Genomic DNA, 23,464 nt, shown 5'->3' with positions numbered 1-23,464 from the left:
GCATTTTGGCAAAAGCTCCATTTAAAGTGCCATAAATCACTGTGCATCGCGTTTCCATAGAGACAGAGCCTAGTGTTGGGCATGCGCAGACCAGGGTGTGGTCCGTTCTACTAGGGCGTCACCCAGCAACGGTGTGTGTGCTTCAGTAAGTACTGTCTCACAGTAACAAGAATAACAAAATTAATAATAATTATGGGTGCAACTCTGTCTATGCCTCATGTCATAACGTTAATTTGTATGCATGCCATGCAGAGATGACAGATGATGTTTCAGAAGCTGCTAGAAGGCCACTGCTGGTTGCTCGGGGCCAAAGGTTATGGGCTCGCCACCTGGCTTATGACCCCTCCCCACGCAATCCCCGCACTGAGCCAGAGCATCGGTACAACATGTCGCACATAACGACACAGAGCATCATAGAGCGGACAATTGGCATACTGAAGCAGCGTTTCTGATGCTAGAACGAACTACTTTGCAGGCTACCTGCAATATGCCACTCTCCACGTCGGTCAGTTCACTGTCATGTGCTGCATGCTGACTGCAAAAGCTTCTATAGATATGTGAAGACAAACGTAGGTCCCTTGCAGTCGGATTCAGGTGAATTTATAATGGGGAACAAAGAAATGGCAGACCAATTGAACAAATACTTTGGTTCTGTCTTAACGAATGAAGACACAAATAACCTTCCGAAAGTATTAGGAGATCGAGGGTCTAGTGAGAAGGAGGAACTGAAGGATATCCTTATTAGGCGGGAAATTGTGTTAGGGAAATTTATGGGATTGAAGGCTGATAAATCTCCGGGTCCTGATAGTCTGCATCCCAGAGTACTTAAGGAAGTGGCCCTAGAAATAGTGGATGCATTAGTGATCATTTTCCAACAGTCTTATCGACTCGGGATCAGTTCCGATGGACTGAAGGGTCGCTAATGTAACACCACTTTTTAAAAAGGGAGAGAGAGAGAAAGCGGGTAATTATAGACCGGTTAGCCTGACATCAGTGGTGGGGAAAATGTTGGAATCAATTATTAAGGATGAAATAGCAGTGCATTTGGAAAGCAGCGACAGGATCGGTCCAAGTCAGCGTGGATTAATGAAGGGGAAATCATGCTTGACAAATCTTCTGGAATTTTTTGAGGATGTAACTAGTAGAGAGGACAAGGGAGAACCAGTGGATGTGGCGTATTTGGACTTTCAAAAAGCTTTTGACAAGGTCCTACATAAGAGATTGGTGTGCAAAATCAAAGCACATGGTATTGGGGGTAATATACTGACGTGGATAGAGAACTGGTTGGTAGACAGGAAGCAGAGAGTCGGGATAAACGGGACCTTTTCAGAATGGCAGGCACTGACTAGTGGAGTGCCACAGGGCTCAGTGCTGGGACCCCAGCTCTTTACAATATACATCAATGATTTGCATGAGGGAATTGAGTGTAATATCTCCAAGTTTGCAGATGATACTAAACAGGGTGGTGGTGTGAGCTGTGAGGGGGACGCTAAGAGGCTGCAGGGTGACTTAGACAGATTAGGTGAGTGGGCAAATGCATGGCAGATGCAGTATAATGTGGATAAATGTGAGGTTATCCACTTTGGGGGGCCAAAACACGAAGACAAAATATTATCTGAATGGTGGCAGATTAGGAAAAGAGAGGTGCAACGAGACCTGGGTGTCATAGTTCATTAGTCATTGAAAGTTGGCATACAGGTGCAGCAGGCAGTAAAGAAGGCAAATGGTATGTTGGCCTTCATAGCTAGAAGATTTGAGTATAGGAGCAGGGAGGTCTTACTGCAGTTTTACAGGGCCTTAGTGAGGCCTCACCTGGAATATTGTGTTCAGTTTTGGTCTCCTAATCTGAGGAAGGCCGTTCTTGATATTGAGAGAGTGCAGCGAAGGTTCACCAGACTGATTCCCGGGATGGCCAGACTGACGTATGAGAAGAGACTGGATCAACTGGGCCTTTATACATTGGAGTTTAGAAGGATGAGAGGGGATCTCATAGAAACATACAAGATTCTGACAGGACGGGACAGGTTAAATGCAGGTAGATTGTTCCCTGTCATGTATCTTACATTATTATATATAACTGTATCCCAACATGCTATACATGACTGTATTAAGATATGACCTGTAACCACCAGCATACCTTACCACTAGGGGTGCACTTGCAAGAGACAGGTATATAAGCACAGGTCTCAGGCAAGTGCAGCATTCCAGAGCTGTGAAATAAAAGGTGCAGGTCCAGAGTGACCTTGACTTCACTACATGCCTCGTGTGAATCTGTACTGAGGGGACAGGACTTTACAGTGGCGACAGGTTACGGGATTACAGAATCCACAGAATGGCGAACGGATCAGATGAAAAGTACAATGCGGAAGACAATTGGGAGGACTTTATAGAAAGGCTCCAGCAAAGCTTTGTAACCAAAGACTGGTTAGGCGACGATAAGCAAACAAGAGAAGAGCCCATCTCTTGACCAGCTGTGGCTCGAAAACATACGCTTTAATGAAAGATCTGTTGGCACCTGAGAAACCAGCAAGCAAGTCGTTTGAAGAATGGAGCACACTGGTAAGAGACCACCTGAAGCCAGCGAGCAGCCTACACATGGCCAGACACAGGTTCTACAACTACAGACGCTGGGCCAGAGCATACCCGACTTCGTGGCGGAACTTCAGAGGTTGGCTAGTTTGTGAGTTCTCCGATGAACTGAGGAGAGAAATGCTGAGAGACTTTTTCATTGAAGGAATAGGCCACGCAGGCATATTCTGAAAGCTCATAGAGACCAAGAACCTGACCTTAGACGCAGCAGCACTGGTTGCACAGACATTCTTGGGAGGGGAAGAAGAAACAAGGTTGATTTACAATGCAGGTATGACAACTAACGAAATAATGGAACAAGGAGTTCACAGCATTAGAAAAGCTGCTACCCCCACACACAGACAAAACCGGCAGAACAGGCTTTCAACAGCAAGCAGTGGCAACAGAAGCCATCAAGGGCCACAGGAACGGCCGTTCACACCTCATCAACCCACAATGCGAGCAATCAACTACAAACTGAGAGAAGCTCAAGAGAGATCAGCCAGACGCAGCTCATTCTTTGCAAGCAGTCTGTGCTGGAGGTGTGGGGGTGGGCACTCGTCAAGGGAATATCAATTTCAGCAGGCTGTTTGCAGGAACTGTGAATATACAGCGGATTTGGCCCGCATGTGCAAAAAAACGGCAGCTCGGCTGGTATACGAATCGGATGGGTCGGAAAGCGGACCAGAAGACGGTGGGGACAGTACCCGGGGCACCGATGTACAGCGGGTCAACACGATCAATGGCCGCTGCTCCTACGACAGGATGCCTCCTATAATAATGAGGGTCCTACTCAACGGGATATCTGTCAACATGGAGCTGGATACAGGAGCGAGTCAATCTCTCATGGGCGCTCAACAATTTGAAAACTGTGGCCGCATAAAAGAGACAGACCAAAACTCACAAGGGTCGACACCAAACTAAGGACCTATACCAAAGAAATCGTACCAGTCCTCGGCAGCGCCATGCTCTCTGTCACACACAGAGGGACAGTGAACCGACTTCCCCTGTGGAATGTCCCCGGAGAGCAAAACTAAACTGGAAATGGGATGATGTCCATGCCATGTCATTAGAGGAACGGACCTCCTGCTCAACAGTTATAAAGCGATTTGAACATCTCTTTCAGCCAGGTGTGGGCACTTTCAAAGGGGCCAAAGTCAAAATCTACATCACACAGGATGCTCGACAGGTCCATCACAAGGCCAGAGCTGTACCCTATGTGATGAGGGAAAAGATTGAACACTAACTAGACAGGCTTCTGCGGGAAGGCATTATATCACCTGTGAAATTTAGCGACTGGGCAAGTCCCATCGTCCCAGTCATGAAGCCTGATGGATCCGTACGAATCTGTGGGGACTACAAATCTACCATAAACAGAGTTTTCCTGCAGGACCAGTACCCGCTGCCCAGAGCGGAGGACTTATTTGCCACATTGGCTGGAGGTAAACTTTTCTCAAAATTAGACCTCACATCTGCATATATGACGCAAGAATTGACCGAAGAATCCAAGCTACTCACCACCATCAACACACATCGAGGCCTTTTCAGGTACAATCGATGCCCATTCAGCATCAGGTCGGCAGCTGCCATATTCCAGCGCAACATGGAGAATCTGCTCAAGTCCATCCCGGGGACGATTGTATTTCAAGACGACATACTTATCACGGGCAGGGACACCGACTCCCATCTCCGTAATTTGGAGGAAGTACTAAAGTGGTTGGATCGGGTAGGCCTACGAGTTAAGAAATCCAAGTGCCTGTTTCTCGCACCCGAGGTTGAATTTTTGGGCAGAAGGATTGCCGCTGATGGAATCCGCCCAACAGAGTCCAAAACAGAAGCAATTCGCCTGGCACCCAGGCCCCGGAATGTCTCAGAACTGCGCGCCTTTCTCGGGCTACTCAATTACTTTGGGAACTTTATGCAGAACTTAACCACGCTGCTGGAGCCTCTCCACGTGTTACTCAGGAAGGGGTGCGAATGCTTTTGGGGGGACGCCCAGGAACGCGCCTTCAATAAGGCACGCAACCTTCTGTGTTCCAACAGTGTTTTGACTTTCTTTGACCCAGGTAAAAAGCTAGTTCTCACATGCGATGCGTCTGTGTATGGGGTCGGGTGCGTTTTGCAACATGTCAACAGTGCGGGCAAATTACAACCCATAGCTTATGCCTCCAGGTCACTTTCGCGGGCGGAGCGCGGGTACGGAATGGTAGAGAAGGAGGCGCTCGCGTGCGTGTACGGTGTCAAAAAGATGCACCAATACCTTTTCGGGGCCAAGTTCGCGAATTAGAAACCAACCACAAGCCCCTCACGTCCCTCCTATCCGAGAGCAAGGCAATAAACGGCAACGCCTTGGCGTGAATTCAACGGTAGGCACTCATGCTGGCGTCCTACGACAATACCATAAGGCACAGATCAGGCACAGACAACTGTGCCGACGCGCTCAGCAGGCTACCCCTGGCGACCACGGAAGGGTCTAACGAACAGGACTGTGAGATGGTTATGGCAATCAATGCCTTTGAGTCCACAGGTTCGCCCATGACGGCTCGCCAAATCAGAGCCTGGACTGACAGCGACCCCACGTTATCCTTCGTAAAACCAGTGACTGGGCAGAGGCTCGCGATGCCTGCCCCGAGGAATTAAAACCCTTTCACAGGCACATGCATGAGCTATCACTACAAGCAGACTGCCTGATGTGGGGCAGCCGAGTAGTCATGCCTCTGCGAGGCAGAGAGGCATTTGTCCGGGAGCTCCACCGCGAGCACCCGGGGATCGTTCTCATGAAGGCAATAGCCAGATCCCACGTCTGGTGGCCTGGTATTGACGCGACTTGGAGCTCTGCGTCTGAAGGTGCACCATTTGTGCCCAACTCAGCAATGCCCCCAGGGAGGCTCCACTGGGCCCCTGGCCTACCAAAACGTGGTCGCGAGTGCACGTAAACTATGCAGGCCCATTCATGGGCAAAATGTTCCTCGTAAATGCATTTTCAAAGCGGATCGAATGCACCATTTTAAACTCGAGCACAACCTCCACCACTGTGGAGAGCCTCGCAACCATGTTTGCAACGCACGGAATCCCTGACATATTAGTCAGTGACAATGGTCCGTGCTTCACCAGCGCAGAATTCCAAGACTTTATAATTGACCATGGCATAAATCACGTCAAGGCGGCACCGTTCAAGCCGGCCTCTAACGGCCAGGCGGAGAGAGCAGTGCAAATCATTAAACAAGGCATGCTTAAAATCCAAGGTCCCACGCTGCAGGGTCGCCTGTCACTGACTGGGATCCCCCCCCGCGCAACTGTTGATGAAAAGGACTTTAAAAACATTAATCCTCCCTGACATGCACGAAGTCGTTGAGGCAAAGCGCCATAAGCTGACTGAGTACCATGACAGAAATTCGAGGGGGAGATGGAATGAGATAAGGGACAAGTGTTTGTACTAAACTATGGCAGGGGTCCCAAATGGCTTGCAGGGACAGTAACGGGCAAGGAAGTAAACAGGCTACTGGTAGTACAAATGGACAATGGCAAAACCTGCCGGAGGCATGTAGACCAAGTCAAAAGCAGATTTACCAACAGCACTGCGGAACCAGAGGCAGACTACAATGTGGAACGCGCACCACACCTGGTGGACAGACAGAGGAAACAACCTGAGGAAAGGTCAATTCCAACAGATAGCCCAGGCGAGTCAACAATAATCACACCAATCAAAACAGACAGGCCAGGCGAGATACCAGCAACCACACCCAAAGAAAAACAGACAACCAAGGCAAACAACTGAACCACAACTCAGACGCTCCACGCGCGAGCGTAGCCCACCTGAGAGACTGAACTTATAAAGACAATAAGACCTTGGGGGAGGGTGATGTCATGTATTTTACATTATTATATATAACTGTATCCCAAAATGCTATACATGACTGTAATAAGATATGACCTGTAACCACCAGCATACCTTACGACCGGGGGTGCACTTGCAAGAGACAGGTATATAAGCACAGGTCTCAGGCAAGTGCAGCATTCCATAGCTGTGAAATAAAAGGTGCAGGTCCAGCGTGACCTTGACTTCACTACATGCCTCGTGTGAATCTGTACTGAGGGGACAGGACTTTACATTCCCGATGTTGGGGAAGTCCAGAACCAGGGGACACAGTCGTAGGATATGGGGTCGGCCATTTAGGACTGAGATGAGGAGAAACTTATTCTTTCAGAGATTTGTTAACCTGTGGAATTCCCTGCCACAGAGAGTTGTTGATGCCAGTTCATTGGATATATTCAAGAGGGAGTTAGATATGGCCCTTACAGCTAAGGGGATCAAGGGGTATGGAGAGAAAGCAGGAAAGGGGTACTGAGCAATGATCAGCCATGATTTTATCGAATGCTGGTGCAGGCTCGAAGGGCCGAATTGCCTACTCCTGCACCTATTTTCTATGTTTCTATGCTGCACAACTTGGCCATCATGAGGGGACAGGTATTGGACATTGAAGATCCTTCTGAAGGAAGAAGGAGGTGGGGTGAGGAGGATGGGGAGGCTGCAGCCGGCAACGAGGAAGAGGAGCAGAAGGAGGAGGATGAACCCATGCCATCACCTCAACCCGCAGGACAATGGCGGAGGAGGCGGCCTTGTGCACCTATAGCCATAGCTAGAGACTTTTGTCAGCGGCTAATCCGTGATCGCTTTGCTGCCTGAAGGCTAAACAGCCCAATAGTGTTGACTCTGCTCCTGTTGGTCTGAATAATGTACGTAATGTTGGTTTATGTTGCTTTAATTTAAAAAACAATGTGCAGGATTATTTAAAAAATAATTAGGTTTATTAAACAATTGTACAGTTGTACTTAACTTTAATAAAACATTTTCTATCAAACTTTAAACTTTTCAATGAATAAAACAATAAGTAGCAGCAACAAACAAACTCTAGCTGCAGCCATCTCTCCTCCCCCTTATTTAAGGATACTCTGTGCCCCTCTTGCCCCTGTTGTTGCTTCTACCCCTATCCGTGCCTGTTGTTGGGGTCAGGGGGAGGAAGTCTACAAGGTCTTTTCTGTTTACTGCGTGAAGGCGCATTTGTTATTGGTGGGTTTAGACAGGGACAGACCTAGCAGACAGCATTGTGGAAGGCCCGGGTTCCTCTTCAGACTCTTCTTCAGCCTGTGGACCAACCCGCGGCACACTACCTGAGGTTGGTCTGGGGATTGGAATGCGAGTGTCAGCAATTGATGCTGGCAATTGCTGTTGGGCAATGACAGGCTGGGTGTGTCCATTTATTGCAGCAGCTGTCTCCGACATTCCCTCCTTAATCTCCGACATCCCCTCCCTCATCTGTCCCGATAGTGTTCCCATTCCTCCAGACAGTATTGCTACTTCTATTGACAGTCCGGCTAATTTTACCCTCACCCCATTCATGGTGTCCAGGAGTGATCTCGTTAGTTCAATGTTCTCCCCACTCATTCCCATGAGATGTCCTATGTCCCCTGCATCCTGAATTTTAGGTTGAGCTCTCCATACCACCCTCCTCAGTCGTCTCCCAGGTGTGGCTTGCTGCAACCCACTGGGACCCACAGCCTCAGACTGTACACCATGAAATGTCACGTCGGTTGTATCGCTCAGCAAAGGGCTTGGTGCCCTCGGGGTTCACCAACTCCAATTCCAATATAACCATCTCAGTATTGGAGTTTTCCTGCTGCCCTTCATTCTCCAGCTCATCCTCATCCTGATGTTGATGAAGAAAGACTGATGGCTTCCTGATCATGCTCTGCTTTTACTACTGCTTCAGCTTCTGTCTCTCCCTGATGCACAACATCTGCAAAACATAATTGAGCAGGTGTTTGGTTAGCAGCAGGAGAGGGGCAGGGTGACATGTGTACGCGGGTCACACAGCGCAGGCTCCTTTCAAAGACCACGATGCCAACCCAGACTGTGCAATTTGCAGAGCTTACCCTCTCTCGGTAACCTGGGCCTAGCGTCCACATTGGTGGTTGATCTTCTCTTGTGAGATTTAATCATATCAGCGATCCTCTGTTCCATGGCTGTTAGTTGCAGCCTACTTGACGCACATCCTCCAGTTTTTGACCTCAGTTGATCTGTGACACCTTCCTCTGCAAAGATGAAAATAGAACTTTTTAAGAGAGGGCCCTTCTGCTGTGGTTGCCACACACACACACACACACACACACACACATTAGTCGCATTTACAAATATAATTGTAGTGTATAAATAAAAATATTACTTACAGTAACTGCTTGGCCAAGGTCCTGCCATTTCTTTTTGACCTGCATGCCGCTTCTCGGGGTAATGGCCACTGCATTGAACTCTTAGAAACATAGAAATTTACAGCGCAGCAGGATGCCATTTCGGCCTATCGTGTCCGCGCCGGCCAACACCGAGCCACACGGCCCTTGGTCAGCAGGCATAAAGATAACATATAAACCAATGAACAATGACGGAAAGGCAAAGAGCACCCAGCCCAACCAGTCCGCCCCACACAACTACAACACCCCTTATACTAAAAACATCTACACTCCACCCCAACCGGAGCCATGTGATCTCCTGGGAGAGACAAAAACCAGATAAAAACCCAGGCCAATTTAGGGAGAAAAATCTGGGAAAATTCCTCTCCGACCCCATCCAGGCGATCGAAACTAGTCCAGGAGATCACCCTGGCCATATTCTATTCCCTGCAGTACTTACCATTATATCTGCGTTGTCCAACAAAAGGTCATCCAATTTAATCCCAATTACCAGCTCTAGGTCCGTAACCCTGCAGGTTACGGCACTTTAAGTGCCCATCCAACCATCTCTTAAAAGTGGTGAGGGTTTCTGCATCCACCACTCTTCCAGGCAGCGAGTTCCAGATCCCCACAATCCTCTGTGTAAAGAAGCTCCCCCTCAAATCCCCTCTAAACCTTCCACCAACCACCTTAAAACTATGCCCTCTCGTAATAGACCTCTCCACCAATGGAAATAGACCCTTACTATCCATTATGTCCAGGTCCCTCAATATTTTGTACACCTCGATGAGGTCTCTCAACCTCCTCTGTTCCAATGAGAACAAACCCAGCCTATGCTGTCTGTCCTCATAACTAAGATTCTACATTCCAGGCAGCATCCTCATAAATCTCCTCTGCACCCTCTCTAGTGTAATCACGTCTTTCCTATAATACAGCGACCAGAACTGCACGCAGTATTCCAGCTGTAGCCTAACCAAAGTGTTGTACAATTTAAGCATAGCCTCCCTGCTCTTATATTCTGTGCCTCGGCCGATAAAGGCAAGCATTCCGTATGCCTTCTTAACCACCTTATCCACCTGACCTGCTACTTTCAGGGATCTGTGGACAAGGTCCCTTTGCTCATCTACACTATTAAGTGGTCTACCGCTTAATGTGTATACACTTATTAGCCTTTCCAAAGTGCATCACCTCACACTTCTCTGAATTAAATTCCATTTGCGACTGCTCTGCCTACCTGACCAGTAGATTGATATCCTCCTGCAGCCCATGACTTTCCTCTTTATTATCAACCACACAGCCAATTTTAATGTCGCCTCAAACTTCTTAATCATACATTCAAATCTAAATCGTTGATATATACCACAAAAAGCAAGGGACCCAGTACTGAGCCCTGCGGAACCCCACTGGAAACATCCTTCCAGTCACAAAAGCGTCCATCAATCATTACCCTTTGCTTCCTACCTCCAAGCCAATTTTGGATCCAACTTGCCACTACCTTGGATCCCATGGGCTTTAACCTTCATGACCAGTCTACCATGCGGGACCTTATCAAAAGCCTTGCTAAAGTCCATATATACTACATCGTACGCGCTACCCTCATCGACCCTCTTGGTTACCTCCTCAAAAAATTCAATCAGGTTAGTCAAACACGATCTTCCCTTAACAAATCCATGCTGACTGTCCCTAATTAATCCTTGCCTTTCCAAATGCAGATTGATCCTGTCTTTCAGGATTTTTTCCAATAATTTTCCCACCACTGAGGTTAGGCTGACAGGCCTATAATTACTCGGCCTAGCCTGGGATGCATTTCATCCGGGCCTAGAGACTTATCTACTTTCAAAGCTGTTAAACCCTTTAATACTTCCTCTCTCACTATATTTATTTCATCCAGAATATCACACTCCTCCTCTACAGCAGTATCTGCATTACCTCTTTCCTTTGTGAAAACAGATGCGAAGTATTCGTTAACAAACCTTCCAACATCTTCCGCCTCCACACAAAGATTACCCACATGGTCTCTAATAGGCTGTACCCTCTTACTCTTAATATATTTATAGAACATCTTAGGGTTTTCCTCAATTTTACTGGCCAAGAATTTCTCGTGCTCTCTCTTAGCATTCCTAATATCCTTTTTAATTTTGCCTCTTAACTTTCTATATTCCTCTAAAGATTCTAAAGTATTTAGCCGTTGATATGTGACATAAACGTCCCTTTTTTTCTTAATCCTCCCCTGTAAGTCCCTAGACATCCAGGGGGCTCTAGAATTATTTTTACCAGCCTTTTTCTTTAAGAGCACATGTTTGGCCTGAACGTTCCGGATCTCCTCCTTGAATGCCTCCCACTGTTCCGACACTGATTTACCCACAAGTAGCTGTTTCCAGTCCACCATGGCCAAATCACTCCTTAACTTAGCAAAATTAGCTTTTCCTCAATTCGGAACTTTTATTCCAGGCCTATTTACTTGTCCTTATCCATAGCCAACTTGAATCTGACTGAATTATGTTCACTGGTACCTAAATGCTCCCCCACTAATACCCCTTCAATCTGCCCAGCTTCATTCCCCAAATCCAGGAACACCCCCCCCCCCCCCCCGCCCCTCGTGTTGAGCTTGCTACACGTACTGACTAAAAATGTTCTCTTGAATGCATTTCAAGAATTCCACACCCTCTATACCCTTCACACTAAATCTGTCCCAATCAATATTTGGATAGTTAAAATCCCCTACTATTACTACCCTATGATTTATAGACTTCCCAACAATTTGCCTACATATTTGCTCCTCTATCTCCCTCCCACTGTTTGGGGATCTATAATACACTCCCAGCAGTGTGATCACCCCTTTTTTATTTATCAATTCGACCCATATGGCCTCATTTGATGATGTCGCTACCATATCATCCCTCCTCACTGCTGTAATAGTTTCTTTAATCAGTACCGCAACCCCCCCCCCCCTTTTTACCCCCTTCTCTATCGTGTCTAAAAATCCTGTAGCCAGGAATATTGATCTGCCAAACCTGCCCCTCTTTCAGCCAAGTTTCTGTAATGGCTATAATGTCACACTCCCAAGTGTCTACCTGTGCTCTTAGCTCATCCGCTTTATTCGCTATACTGCTTGCATTAAAGTATACACCATTCAGCAGGAAGACCTCCTTGCGTACTACTTACTAAGCCCTGTTTCCTCTGTCTTACAGATTTGTTTTCTAGATTCCTGCTATCTAACTTCTGCTTTACTTCCTTCCCTTTTGAATTTGTTCTCAGGTTCCCATCCCCTGCCAAGCTAGTTTAAACTCTCCCCAACACCAGTAGCAAAACTCCCCGCGAGGATATTAGTCCCGGGGCTGTTGAGGTGCAACCTGTCCGATTTGAACAGATACCACTCCCCCAGAAGCGGTCCCAATGCCTTAAGAATTTAAAGCCCCTACACCAATTTTCTAGCCATGTGTTTATCCTCTCTATCCTTCTATTCTTATAACTCATTAGCACGTGGCACCGGTAGTAACCCGGAGATTACTACCTTTGAGCTCCTAACCTTTAATTTTCTTCCTAGCTCCCTAAATTCTTCCTGTTGGACCTCATCCCTCATTTTACCTATGTCGTTGGTCCCGATATGGACCACGATCTCTAGCTGTTTACCCTCCCCTCAGGATGCCCTGCGGCCCTGCGTCCGCTCTGTGGCATCTTTGACTCTGGCACCAGGGAGGCACATTCGGGAATCACGTCTACGGCTGCAGAAACGCCTGTCTGTTCCCCTAACTATAAAATCACCCATCACTGGGTTTTTTTTCCCCTCCCTTCCCTTCTGTGCAGCTGAGCCACCCGTGGTGCCTTGGAATTGGCTCTGGCTGCACTCCCCAGAGGCACCATCGTCCTTACCGATACTCAGAATTGAAATATTGGTTTGAAAGCGAAATGGACTAACGGGGGGACTTCTGCACTACCTGCCTAGCACACGTACTACATCTAGTGGTCACCCACTTCCCCTCCACCTGCAAGCCTTTAAGCTGCGGGGTAACCACCTCCTGAAATGTGCTATCCACGTAGTTCTCAGCCTCACGGATGCACCTTATTGACTCCACCTGCTGTTCCAGCTCCGAAACGTGTAGCTCGAGCAGTTGAAGCTGGAGACACCTCCTGCACACATGGAAGTCCAGGACTTCCCACATGGCGCAGGATGTGCACTCCACGGGACTGAGCTGTACTGCCATCCCTCTACTTAGCCTTATTTACTTCAAAAGAAATAGAGAAAAGAGAGCTACTCACCAACTCACCTCACTGACCTCTGGCCTCCCGTACTCACCGACCTCTGTGGCCTCCCGACCTCCGAACCTCACGGACTCTCCCGCTCTTGGACCTTCGCAACTTGGTCCCAAAGTTTTGCTAGTAGAGAGGGTTTCAATTTCTTTTGTCCCATTCTTCCTTTGTTCTCGAGCACATCCGATCTCCTCTCAATTATGTCTACCAGGGGCTCAATTTCTTCTGCTAGAAATCTCTTGGCCCTTCCCCTTCTCCTTTTCCTTCCCTTGGATCCATCTTTTGTAGCTAAAATTTAAATGTCCAGATTCAGCTCCCTTCCGAATGGATTCTCACAGCTCTTGATCCAGACCAGGAACTTTATTGTGGATGCGCGGACTCACCCGTCACGTGGAAAAAGTGATTTTATTTTGGCACACACTTGAAGCTCCACCCCAAAACTTAACCTCGGGTACCGCAGCGCCATTTGCATCTTTTTTTTTCGGCGCAATCGGGAACAAAGAAAATCGGCCGTGCAAAACTCTGGGCGCCAAAAATCAGCAAAGAGGAAAATTGAGTCCCAAGTACTTCCCTCTACAGTAATGTTCCCCATTAGGATTTTTTCTACATTAAGACTTTTTTACACATTTTTTTTCCATGTTTAATTTCTGTGTTCGGTTTCTGTAGTGCTGTTATTTTGCTGATAAGATTGCACATTTAATTCATGTATAACCTGCTAAATACTTGTTTCTGTGTGTTCAATTCAGCAGGCTAAAGGTTAAAAATATTGAACTTGCAAATCTTGGGTAATTCAGAAATTTTGTGAAGATTTTAAAAGAAAAATGAGGTGGGAAATGTAACCGCTTTCAATTACATGAACAATAAAGGCTGGTAAAAGGGTTAACCAGGTGTGAGACACTAAATAAAAAATGTATGAAATTTCTATTGTCTGCAAATGGTCAGAAAGGAGTAACTCTCACTTTGCATACAGAGCCTAGCAAAGGAGCATTGCTAGTGTCAAAAAAGTCGTAGAGTGTGATGCATCTTTGATATGGTGTGAAACCAGGCACATGTGTTTTTTCTCTTATTCTGGTCAAACCTTTGTTTCTATTGAAATCAAATTTTCCCATCTAGAACCAGCCTTTGTATTGAGAAAGTTTTCTCATTAGGTTTTTACTTGTGTGTGTGTATATATGTATGTGTAGCCAAATATACACCCCAAAATAATCTCTTGCTGGATTTACATCATCATCATCATTATCATAGGGTGTCCCTCGTATCGAAGATGACTTGCTTCCACGCCAAAAAAGGATGAGTTCACAGGTGTTTCAATGAAGGACCTAATATTCCAGATCCCGAACTACATGTTGAAGGGTGGAAGATGCCTATGCATGAATTTTTTTAACGTGTAGTGGCCGTTGCACACCAGCCACCACACGGGCTTAACAGAGCTAGGTCTTGGTCCAGTGGCAAGGATTAACCAAGATGACTAGAGACCAGCTCTGCTGCACGGACCTAGTGCTCACACCTCTCCTGGGCCCCGATCACTTCGCTCCCCAATCTGTCGCCGCTCCTGCGCCCCAACCTTGCTACTCCTGCTGTATCTGCCCATGCTCCAATCAGTGACCTGGACCTTGGTGACGCCCAATCCAGTCGCCCTCTTCATAGCTGTCATTCCCCAGCACGCGCTGTACTTGAAGTGGTATGATCCTTTGAAGGCCCCGCGTTGGGCCGCACGCTGCTCCTTTGAAAGTCCTGACTTGGCATTCGGCGTAGCGGCCCGACCCGCAAGGACCATCCACACAGAGACAGGTTGCACTTTGCAAGTGTAAATACAGAAGAAAGATGCACTCTCCCACACCTGGCCTTCCTGGACCAGCTATGGTAAAGGCAACTACTGTAATTTGATTTTCTTCCCCTTTCTATTCGAGGAATTTTCATGTGCTGGAGTTTTGAAACATGGATTTCCATACAATCCTTTTGAAGGGTGGCTTTGCACTCTCCCACCCTCAAGCCCTGGTGGGAGTGAGAGTGAGAGTGAGAGTGAGAGACATCAATATTGGGATTTAAACACTTTTGCACTTTAAGTACATCATTGAATCATACAATAATACAGCACAGAAGGAGGCCATTCGGCCCATTGAGTCTACGCTAGCTCTTTTGAAGAGTAATCCAATTATTCCCACTACCCTGCTCTTTCCCATATCCCTGTGGTTTTTTCTCCTTCAAATATTTATCCAATTCCCTTTTGAAGGCTACTGTATCCACCACCCTATCAGGCTGAGCATTCCAAATCCGAACCACAAGTTGCGTAAAAAAATTTATCCTCATGATTCTTTTGCCAATCACCTTAAGTCTGTGCCCTGTCATTATCGACCCTTCAGCCATTGGAAATAGTTCTCTTTATTTACTCTATCTAAATCCTTCATGATTTTAATCACCTCTATCAAAACTCCTCTGAACCTTCTCTGCTCCAAGGAGAACAACACCAGCTTGTCTAGTCTCAGCAGAAGAGGGGAGAAAGGGCAAAAAGTTAATAAAAACAGAAAAATGTTGCGCTTTGAAGTCTTATGAGGGATTTTTTCCCTTTATTTAGTCATGCGTCTTAGCTTCAATTCAAAAAGTTAAAAAAAAATCAGGAAAATACCATAGTCCTAGCATCATTTAGTAACAGACCCCATGCTCACATTTCATGTTTTTAAATTATGTCACGTCATCTTTGCTAATCATTACTTGTGCTATACTATTTTGAATATGGTTCAAAATATGGCCCTGCAAGGATTAAATGCTCAGTTTTCGTAAGTCTCCCATTTCTGTGCAAATGCATATTTAATCGGACTGTAAATAAAGGTTCAAGTTAATTTCCATGCAACAGCTGTCGCCTTGTTTGATCATATTTTCTTAAAATATCAATATCTTCTCTATTAGGAGAATGTTGAGTTGGGTGTTAAAAAGTGGTAACACTTTCCTTACATGGGGATAGTTTTCTTTAACCAGTTTAATTTAGTGGTTAAAAGTAAGTAACTTTTCAAACATAGTGGGCCCAAGTTTCCACACGATAAAAAACGGGCGCCCCTCCGAGCTGGGTGCCCGTTTTTCGCGCCTAAAACGGCGCCTAAAAAAAAATCGCGATTCTGGAGCGTTCTGCAGCTCCTTGTCTGCCTGGTGCGGCGCCTAGGGGGGCGGAGCCTACACTCGCGCCGATTTTGTAAGTGGGAGGGGGCGGGTACTATTTAAATGAGTTTTTTTCCTGCCGGCAACGCTGCGCGTGCGCGTTGGAGCGTTCGCGCATGCGCAGTGTGAAAGAAACATTGGCACTCGGCCATTTTTGTAGTTCTTTGTAGCTGTTTAATTTTTGAACATTTTTAAAATAAAAGCACATTAGCACTTGCAGCCTTCTCACTGTCTCCTTCCCCCCTCCCCCGCGGGAACGAAACGGCGCCTCCTCTCCCCTCCCCCCCCCCCGCGGGAAGAACGGGCACCTCCCCCCCCCCCCCCCCCCCCCCCCCCCCGCGGGAAAGAACAGGCGCCTCCTCTCCTCCCCCCCACACCCCGCGGGAAGAACGGGCGCCTCCTCCTTCCCCCCCCCCCCGTGGGAAGAACGGGCGCCTCAGGCTGACTGCAGCATTCTCTGTGCCTGAAGCACTTTCACACAGGTAGGAAGATGGTTTATTTAATCTTTTCTTTGCTTATAAATGTTTATTCAGATTGGATTTATTTGTATAATATTTGTAGAAGTATAAATAAGGATTTATTGTAGAATTTAATGACTTCCCTTCCCCCCCCCCCCCACCTCGTTCCGGACGCCTAATTTGTAACCTGCGCCTGATTTTTTAATGTGTAGAACAGGTTTTTTCAGTTCTACAAAAATCTTCACTTGCTCCATTCTAACTTAGTTTGGAGTACGTTTTCACTGTGGAAACTTTCAAATCAGGCGTCAGTGGCCGGACACGCCCCCTTTTGAAGAAAAAATTCTGTTCCAAAGTAGAACTGTTCTACCTGACTAGAACTGCAGAAAAGAAAAATGTGGAGAATTGCGATTTCTAAGATAGTCCGTTCTCCACCAGTTGCTCCTAAAAATCAGGCGCAAATCATGTGGAAACTTGGGCCCAGTAAGTGGAAATTGTAATGCACACAAAGATGATTCAGTAAACGACGCATTCACTTTATGCAAGTAGTAAACACCATAATTTTGAAAGTTGATAATTTTCTTTGTTAATTTCTTCCCCACTAAGAGAAAAGGCTGTTACATTATTAAACTCAAGGTTTAGAAAATCTTCATGTATACTTTAAAATATAATGATTGTTTAATAAAATAGAAATTTTAGAAAATTAATCTTCGTTTAGTTGGACTCTGTTTCCAATACAAGCCAAACTCAAATATATTATGGTCCACTGAGTAAATCCATGTGACTCATCCATAAAGTGTACACACTTTTCTGTGTGATGAAGTATTAATGCATCTTGGAGTCCACAATAAATATGTGGTACATTGTAAATTACGAATATGGGTAGGTGAATAAAGAGGTGTACTATAATGCACCAAATTTTCTGTACTAGGGCATCTAATGGTGTCTGCCCATGTACATTTAGGTTTTAAAAAATTTGCGTGACGAGTTGCTGAAAGTGTGAGCTGATAACGGCGCAGCAAGGGAAATGGCATCTGGAACCTGAGTGAGTTAACCAATCAGATTGAAGGATTGAGAAATAAACAGCACAAGAACTGAGAAGGAAGTGTAAATTGAAGTGGGTGAATTCAATGTCAAATCAAGTACAGAAAGAGTAATAAAGGGAGGGAAAGACAGATTGGATTAAGAAAGAGAGAGAAAAGAGACAAAAAGGAAAAGTTTTATAGTTTTTAAATCTCCAAAAACAATTAAAACCTGAAGAAATGAGACTCCACACTTGTAATAGTTAATTTTCAGTGCCAGAGAGGTTGATTGGTAGTAATCACATCATTAAAAGTGTACTTACACTTGAAATGACAAGACTTGACTTTCTGTGGTGAGTTTAGCTCGTATCTGCTGCGCAAATACAGCAACTTCACGCCATTCAGTGTCTGTCAATGTTGAGGCAGACAGTGAGATGCCGTTTTTGCGAGGCTAACAGCGGAGCGGCACAACTTAAACAGCAACTTTTGGATATCCGCATTTAACCGCACGCTGCCCCTCGCCTGACATTGCTGTACCATTTGCTCAGAAATAACGGCGGGAACCATTAGCTTCATCAGTATTTAACACCAAAATCTGGCCCATTTGTCGATATAACCCACAACATTGGGTCCAAATATAGGTGCTCATGATGAGTGCACACTATTAATTTGCAGGTACTCTTATATAATATGCTCTGACATTTATAACACCCATTCATTCCCATAGTATCTACTACAGCCATTCAAGGTATAGCATGTGCAAGGAAGGTAGTGCAGGGGTCCCCTGTGGTCATCCCCCTGCAAAACAGATACACCGCTTTGAGTACTGTTGAGGGGGATGACTCATCAGGGGAGGGCAGCAGCAGCCAAGTTCATGGCACCGTGGCTGGCTCTGTTGCACAGGAGGGCAGGAAAAAGAGTGGAAGAGCGATAGTGATAGGGGATTCAATTGTAAGGGGAATAGATAGGCGTTTCTGCGGCCGCAACCGAGACTCCAGGATGGTATGTTGCCTCCCTGGTGCAAGGGTCAAGGATGTCTCGGAGCGGGTGGAGGACATTCTAAAAAGGGAGGGAGAACAGCCAGTTGTCGTGGTGCACGTTGGTACCAATGACATAGGTAAAAAAAGGGATGAGTTCCTACGAAATGAATTTAAGGAGCTAGGAGCTAAATTAAAAAGTAGGACCTCAAAAGTAGTAATCTCGGGATTGCTACCAGTGCCACGTGCTAGTCAGAGTAGGAATCGCAGGATAGCTCAGATGAATACGTGGCTTGAGCAATGGTGCAGCAGGGAGGGATTCAAATTCCTGGGGCATTGGAACCGGTTCTGGGGGAGGTGGGACCAGTACAATCCGGACGGTCTGCACCTGGGCAGAATCGGAACCAATGTCCTCGGGGGAGTGTTTGCTAGTGCTGTTGGGGAGGAGTTAAACTAATATGGCAGGGGGATGGGAACCAATGCAGGGAGATAGAGGGAAACAAAAAGGAGGCAAAAACAAAAGACAGAAAGGAGATGAGGAAAAGTGGAGGGCAGAGAAACCCAAGGCAAAGAACAAAAAGGGCCATTGTACAGCAAAATTCTAAAAGGACAGAGGGTGTTAAAAAAACAAGCCTAAAGGCTTTGTGTCTTAATGCAAGGAGTATCCGCAATAAGGTGGATGAATTAACTGTGCAAATAGATGTTAACAAATATGATGTGATTGGGATTACGGAGACGTGGCTCCAGGATGAGCAGGGCTGGGAACTCAACATCCAGGGGTATTCAACATTCAGGAAGGATAGAATAAAAGGAAAAGGAGGTGGGGTAGCATTGCTGGTTAAGGAGGAGATTAAGGCAATAGTTAGGAAGGACATTAGCTTGGATGATGTGGAATCTATATGGGTAGAGCTGCAGAACACCAAAGGGCAAAAAACGTTAGTGGGAGTTGTGTACAGACCTCCAAACAGTAGTAGTGATGTTGGGGAGGGCATCAAACAGGAAATTAGGGGTGCGTGCAATAAAGGTGCAGCAGTTATAATGGGTGACTTTAATATGCACATAGATTGGGCTAACCAAACTGGAAGCAATACGGTGGAGGAGGATTTTCTGGAGTGCATAAGGGATGGTTTTTTAGACCAATATGTCGAGGAACCAACTAGGGGGGAGGCCATCTTAGACTGGGTGTTATGTAATGAGAAAGGATTAATTAGCAATCTCGTTGTGCGAGGCCCCTTGGGGAAGAGTGACCATAATATGGTGGAATTCTGCATTAGGATGGAGAATGAAACAGTTAATTCAGAGACCATGGTCCAGAACTTAAAGAAGGCTAACTTTGAAGGTATGAGGCGTGAATTGGCTGAGATGGATTGGCGAATGATACTTAAGGGGTTGACTGTGGATGGGCAATGGCAGACATTTAGAGACCGCATGGATGAACTACAACAATTGTACATTCCTGTCTGGCATAGAAATAAAAAAGGGAAGGTGGCTCAACCGTGGCTATCAAGGGAAATCAGGGATAGTATTAAAGCCAAGGAAGTGGCATACAAATTGGCCAGAAATAGCAGCGAACCTGGGGACTGGGAGAAATTTAGAACTCAGCAGAGGAGGACAAAGGGTTTGATTAGGGCAGGGAAAATGGAGTATGAGAAGAAGCTTGCAGGGAACATTAAGACGGATTGCAAAAGTTTCTATAGATATGTAAAGAGAAAAAGGTTAGTAAAGACAAACGTAGGTCCCCTGCAGTCAGAATCAGGGGAAGTCATAACGGGGAACAAAGAAATGGCGGACCAATTGAACAAGTACTTTGGTTCGGTATTCACGAAGGAGGACACGAACAACCTTCCGGTTATAAAAGGGGTCGGGGGGTCTAGTAAGGAGGAGGAACTGAGGGAAATCCTTATTAGCCGGGAAATTGTGTTGGGGAAATTGATGGGATTGAAGGCCGATAAATCCCCAGGGCCTGATGGACTGCATCCCAGAGTACTTAAGGAGGTGGCCTTGGAAATAGTGGATGCGTTGACAGTCATTTTCCAACATTCCATTGACTCTGGATCAGTTCCTATGGAGTGGAGGGTAGCCAATGTAACCCCACTTTTTAAAAAAGGAGGGAGAGAGAAAACAGGGAATTATAGACCGGTCAGCCTGACATCGGTAGTGGGTAAAATGATGGAATCAATTATTAAGGATGTCATAGCAGTGCATTTGGAAAGAGGTGACATGATAGGTCCAAGTCAGCATGGATTTGTGAAAGGGAAATCATGCTTGACAAATCTTCTGGAATTTTTTGAGGATGTTTCCAGTAGAGTGGATAAGGGAGAACCAGTTGATGTGGTATATTTGGACTTTCAGAAGGCGTTCGACAAGGTCCCACACAAGAGATTGATGTGCAAAGTTAGAGCACATGGGATTGGGGGTAGTGTACTGACATGGATTGAGAACTGGTTGTCAGACAGGAAGCAAAGAGTAGGAGTAAATGGGTACTTTTCAGAATGGCAGGCAGTGACTAGTGGGGTACCGCAGGGTTCTGTGCTGGGGCCCCAGCTGTTTACACTGTACATTAATGATTTAGATGAGGGGATTGAGTGTAGTATCTCCAAGTTTGCGGATGACACTAAGTTGGGTGGCAGTGTGAGCTGCGAGGAGGATGCTGTGAGGCTGCAGAGCGACTTGGATAGGTTAGGTGAGTGGGCAAATGCATGGCAGATGAAGTATAATGTGGATAAATGTGAGGTTATCCACTTTGGTGGTAAAAACAGAGAGACAGACTATTATCTGAATGGTGACAGATTAGGAAAAGGGGAGGTGCAAAGAGACCTGGGTGTCATGGTACATCAGTCATTGAAGGTTGGCATGCAGGTGCAGCAGGCGGTTAAGAAAGCAAATGGCATGTTGGCCTTCATAGCAAGGGGATTTGAGTACAGGGGCAGGGAGGTGTTGCTACAGTTGTACAGGGCCTTGGTGAGGCCACACCTGGAGTATTGTGTACAGTTTTGGTCTCCTAACCTGAGGAAGGACATTCTTGCTATTGAGGGAGTGCAGCGAAGGTTCACCAGACTGATTCCCGGGATGGCGGGACTGACCTATCAAGAAAGACTGGATCAACTGGGCTTGTATTCACTGGAGTTCAGAAGAATGAGAGGGGACCTCATAGAAACATATAAAATTCTGACGGGGTTAGACAGGTTAGATGCAGGAAGAATGTTCCCAATGTTGGGGAAGTCCAGAACCAGGGGTCACAGTCTAAGGATAAGGGGTAAGCCATTTAGGACCGAGATGCGGAGGAACTTCTTCACCCAGAGAGTGGTGAACCTGTGGAATTCTCTACCACAGAAAGTTGTTGAGGCCAATTCACTAAATATATTCAAAAAGGAGTTAGATGAGGTCCTTACTGCTAGGGGGATCAAGGGGTATGGCGAGAAAGCAGGAATGGGGTACTGAAGTTGAATGTTCAGCCATGAACTCATTGAATGGCGGTGCAGGCTAGAAGGGCCGAATGGCCTACTCCTGCACCTATTTTCTATGTTTCTATGTTTCTATGTTTCTATGTTACTGTGCAATGCGATATGAAAACATGTACCCCCGACTTCATCATAACTGTCTGATATTTTACTTATTGGCATACACATGTAAATTGTTAAAAGGAAAAAATAATTTCCTAAGATATTGACCTCTGGATTGTGATAAATATGTTCGGATTTACAGCAGAGTGTTACGATCGTTTCCGCAGTCAGATTACTGGTGATCTTTTTTAATTGTGTGTGAATTTCCAAAATACCTGGCAAGTGTTACTTTTTATATAATACAGAAAACTGTTTAGTGCAGGGAGAATATAAAGTGCTTTTTTAAAAAGTTAATTCTTGTACACAATAGTATATTCCAAATGTTTGTTTTTTCTATGACATTTTACTATAAATTGATCATGCACTAAAGTAACGCTATTTGTCTTGTTCTTTTAATCTTAAGTTATAATGATTCAACATTATACGAAGAATGTAAACAAGAATATCTGAAGGAAAGGGAAGAATTCCGACAAACTGGCATTCCTTCTAAGAAAAGACAGCAGAAAGTGCCTAATAGCATGTAGCTGAAGGCTGCAATTTCTTCAATACAAACCTGGTGCCACTTCAAGAACCGGGAACCAACAGAGAGAACAATTACATGAAACCTGCTAATCGTGAGGTGATGAGTGATTCATCATGTTTGAAATGCGCATCTTTGTAAATTGTGGAATTAAACATATTACTATTTACTGTGCAGTAATCGGTGTTTTTTCAGATTTTATAGAGTGCAGCATGAAAATCTCTTGCATTTATTTTATGTTGGTATTTTTGCATTCAGTATCTCCTGATTATAGACTTAGGAGTGTGATTCTGCCAGTTAGATGAATGAACATGTTAATCAGCAGATGATCCAAATATTTTGCAGAATAAAGTATATCTATTTATCTATTAATCTAATCAGATACACTAGCTATAAATGAAAAACTATAAATTCTGGATTTGTATGTATTTAGTTACGCTGATACATTTTGTTATCTTGAATTAAATTGTGAATTGGTACTATGACAACATCGTGAACAGAAGGTAGATTTTGAGAATCCTCTGATTACAACTACAAAATTGGCGGCTGCTTTTGTGTTTTTGCAGAACAGTTTTGACTTCAGAGTTCTGGGCAGATTTCAGTTTTGTCGACGAAATATAAGTTTTAAGCAATTGGTTGCCAAGATCCCCTGAATTAGTCAAACATTGGTCGCCACCCACAGGAGAGTCAACTTGTCAATGCACTTGCAGCACACCATGTCAAAGTCCAT

At 45.6% G+C, this 23,464-nt stretch overlaps 1 protein-coding gene across 1 annotated transcript in view; it reads left to right on the top strand.

Moving 5' to 3' along the window:
* The window catches only part of cmc1 (C-x(9)-C motif containing 1), a 144,619-nt gene extending 121,716 nt beyond the window's left edge, over positions 1-22,903 (top strand). The window contains exon 4 of the mRNA XM_070879945.1: positions 22,618-22,903. Within this exon, the coding sequence (XP_070736046.1) occupies positions 22,618-22,738 (121 nt within the window). The 3' untranslated portion in view covers positions 22,739-22,903. The remainder of the gene's footprint in view (positions 1-22,617) is intronic.
* Positions 22,904-23,464: the final 561 nt, after the last annotated feature.

This window comes from Pristiophorus japonicus, chromosome 5 (assembly GCF_044704955.1).
Source record: "Pristiophorus japonicus isolate sPriJap1 chromosome 5, sPriJap1.hap1, whole genome shotgun sequence".
In the NCBI taxonomy this organism is placed as follows: Eukaryota; Metazoa; Chordata; class Chondrichthyes; family Pristiophoridae; genus Pristiophorus; species Pristiophorus japonicus.
Note: the sequence above shows the minus strand (reverse complement) of the source record. Positions and strands in the feature narration are given on the sequence as shown.